The 2,292-nt window shown below is 60.0% G+C and overlaps 1 protein-coding gene across 1 annotated transcript in view; it reads left to right on the top strand.

Moving 5' to 3' along the window:
• Window positions 1-736: 736 nt before the first annotated feature.
• The window catches only part of HOXC8 (homeobox C8), a 2,601-nt gene continuing 1,045 nt past the window's right edge, over window positions 737-2,292 (top strand). The window contains exon 1 of the mRNA XM_077753625.1: window positions 737-1,172. Within this exon, the coding sequence (XP_077609751.1) occupies window positions 737-1,172 (436 nt within the window). The remainder of the gene's footprint in view (window positions 1,173-2,292) is intronic.

Consider the following 2,292-nt stretch of genomic DNA (forward strand, 5'->3'; position numbering starts at 1 on the left):
TGGGGAGCCTGCTTGGGGAAGTAGGGGGTGCAGTGAAGCCAGGGGGCCCCTCCAGGCTGAGCTGGCATTTCCTATAGGGTTAGAGTATGAGAGGACAAGTCAGAGGCCTGCTCCAGTCCCCTCCAACCCAGACACAAATAGGCTCCTGAGAAGAAACATCCTGGATCAACCCAGCCAGGGAGCCAGGGACCCTCCAGCTGCCCTGTCCCCATAAACTGCTTTGCTGTCAAAGCCCCCAGCCAAGCCTCGGGCAGGAGCTGGTGTCTGAAGGGGCAGTGCCGCCCTGACTTGGGGTATGTGGAATGAGCCCCACCTCCGGCCCTCTCCCCTACCCACAGCAGACAGGCAAGAGAATCTTCGGGATGGTGGGAGACAGGGCAGCCTCCCACCCCGAGGAGGGGCAGGAGACTCGGAGGGGGGAGGGTCGGATGCCAGAAGTATTGGGGGATCCGATGTGTTGATGTGCCAGCCCCTTCTGAGTGCCAGACTTAAGGACCCCCTGGGGAGCCCATCCTTTGGGTTAGGGGACCTGCTCTCTCTTACTGGCATCCAGCCTCCTGGGGGGAGAGTCTGTACCTGTTGAGGTAACCTGAGTTGACCTGCTGGCTCAGGTATCTCTAAGAGGAAGGAAAAGGGAAGGGGGGAGAGGCACCTTCAAATCTGAATGCGCACCTTGGAGAAGCTGGCCCCAGCCATTAGCTGGGGCTAGCTCACNGCGGGTTTTCATGTGCCCAGCATGAGCTCCTACTTCGTCAACCCCCTGTTCTCCAAATACAAAGGCGGCGAGTCCCTGGAACCGGCCTATTACGACTGCCGGTTCCCTCAGAGCGTGGGCAGGAGCCATGCGCTGGTGTACGGGCCCGGCGGCTCGGCGCCCGGCTTCCAGCACGCCTCGCACCACGTCCAAGACTTCTTCCACCACGGCACCTCGGGCATCTCCAACTCGGGCTACCAGCAGAACCCGTGCTCGCTGAGCTGCCACGGAGACGCCTCCAAATTCTATGGCTACGAGGCGCTCCCCAGACAGTCCCTTTATGGGGCTCAGCAAGAGGCGAGCGTGGTGCAATATCCCGACTGTAAATCCTCCGCCAACACTAACAGTAGCGAAGGACAAGGCCACTTAAATCAAAACTCGTCTCCCAGCCTCATGTTTCCATGGATGAGACCCCACGGTGAGAAGCCTTTTCTCTTTCCCCCTTGGTCTCCCGCGCTCCGGGGTCTTCCCCCCCTCCCTCGCCTCCTTTTTGTCTGCCCTCGCCTTCCCTCCTGGCTTTGGGGTCTCTGCGGCCCCACCCCCGGGGCCTGAGTGGGTCTCTCGAGGTTGGGAGGTTCGGCTGGGGGGTGGGGCGCGGGGCTCGCCTGGGATATTTGGGGGACTGGGGTGAAGGTGGTGTCCGGGTGCAAAGGGTTAAAAATCGTTTTCTCCTCCACTGTCTGTCTGTCTGCCTGTCTCCCCCCTCCGTCTCGCTCCCTTGCCATCTCTAAAGTCAAAGTTGGGGAGGTGGCTGGGCAGGGGCCCCGAGGACCCTGAGCTTATCATCAGCCTCTGGAGCAAACCAGTCTCTCCATAAGGCAGCGAGGAGCCTCAGTCCAGAGCAGTGGCCAGGCTTTCTGGGGGCAAGGGGGGACCCCTGCTTCCCTCCCCTAGCCGGCTCAGAGGGTGGCAAGACCCCAAGGGCAGGTGCCCTGGCTCTCTGGGGTACCCATTGCCTCCTCTCAGAGAACTAGCCTTAGGGCCACCACCCCAACTTTGCTTTACTTCCCTCAGTTGGAGAGAAGAGAGGGAGCCAGAGAGGAGAGAAAAAGAGTGCACGGAAGGCGAGGGGGCCATGCAGATTAGAGGGCTCTGGGCTCCAGAGGACCCAAGCCCAGCTGCCCCCAGCCAAAGGTTTGTGGGCTTTCCTCGAGACCTTCAGAGTGGCTCAGGCCATGAGCCCCTCCAAGGGTGGCCCCTCATGGCCCAATTTCGAAGTAAAAGGGGAAGCGAGAAAGCGACAAGTTCCAGCGGGGATGGCCCGTGATTTATTTGCTGGTCTCCAGTTAGCAATCAGGCCAAGCAGTGATACATTCCAGGAGATCAATTATTTTCCTTCCTGGCAAGGCATTAGGCAGAGAGATTCGAGGAGGGGGCAGTGAGCAGAGCCCCTCTTCTTCACCCCAGACCTTTTGCCTTTCTTTTGGAAACAGACTTGTCCCCAGCTCTGCTCACCAAATGCCACTCTGCACTTGTAAACAAAGCTGCAGGGGCCAGTCTCGGGAGCCTGCAAGCCTGGGGGGACTCTGCAGTGCTCC

Source organism: Crocuta crocuta, unplaced genomic scaffold (genome assembly GCF_008692635.1).
Source record: "Crocuta crocuta isolate KB4526 unplaced genomic scaffold, BGI_CrCroc_1.0 scaffold30, whole genome shotgun sequence".
Taxonomy (NCBI): domain Eukaryota; kingdom Metazoa; phylum Chordata; class Mammalia; order Carnivora; family Hyaenidae; genus Crocuta; species Crocuta crocuta.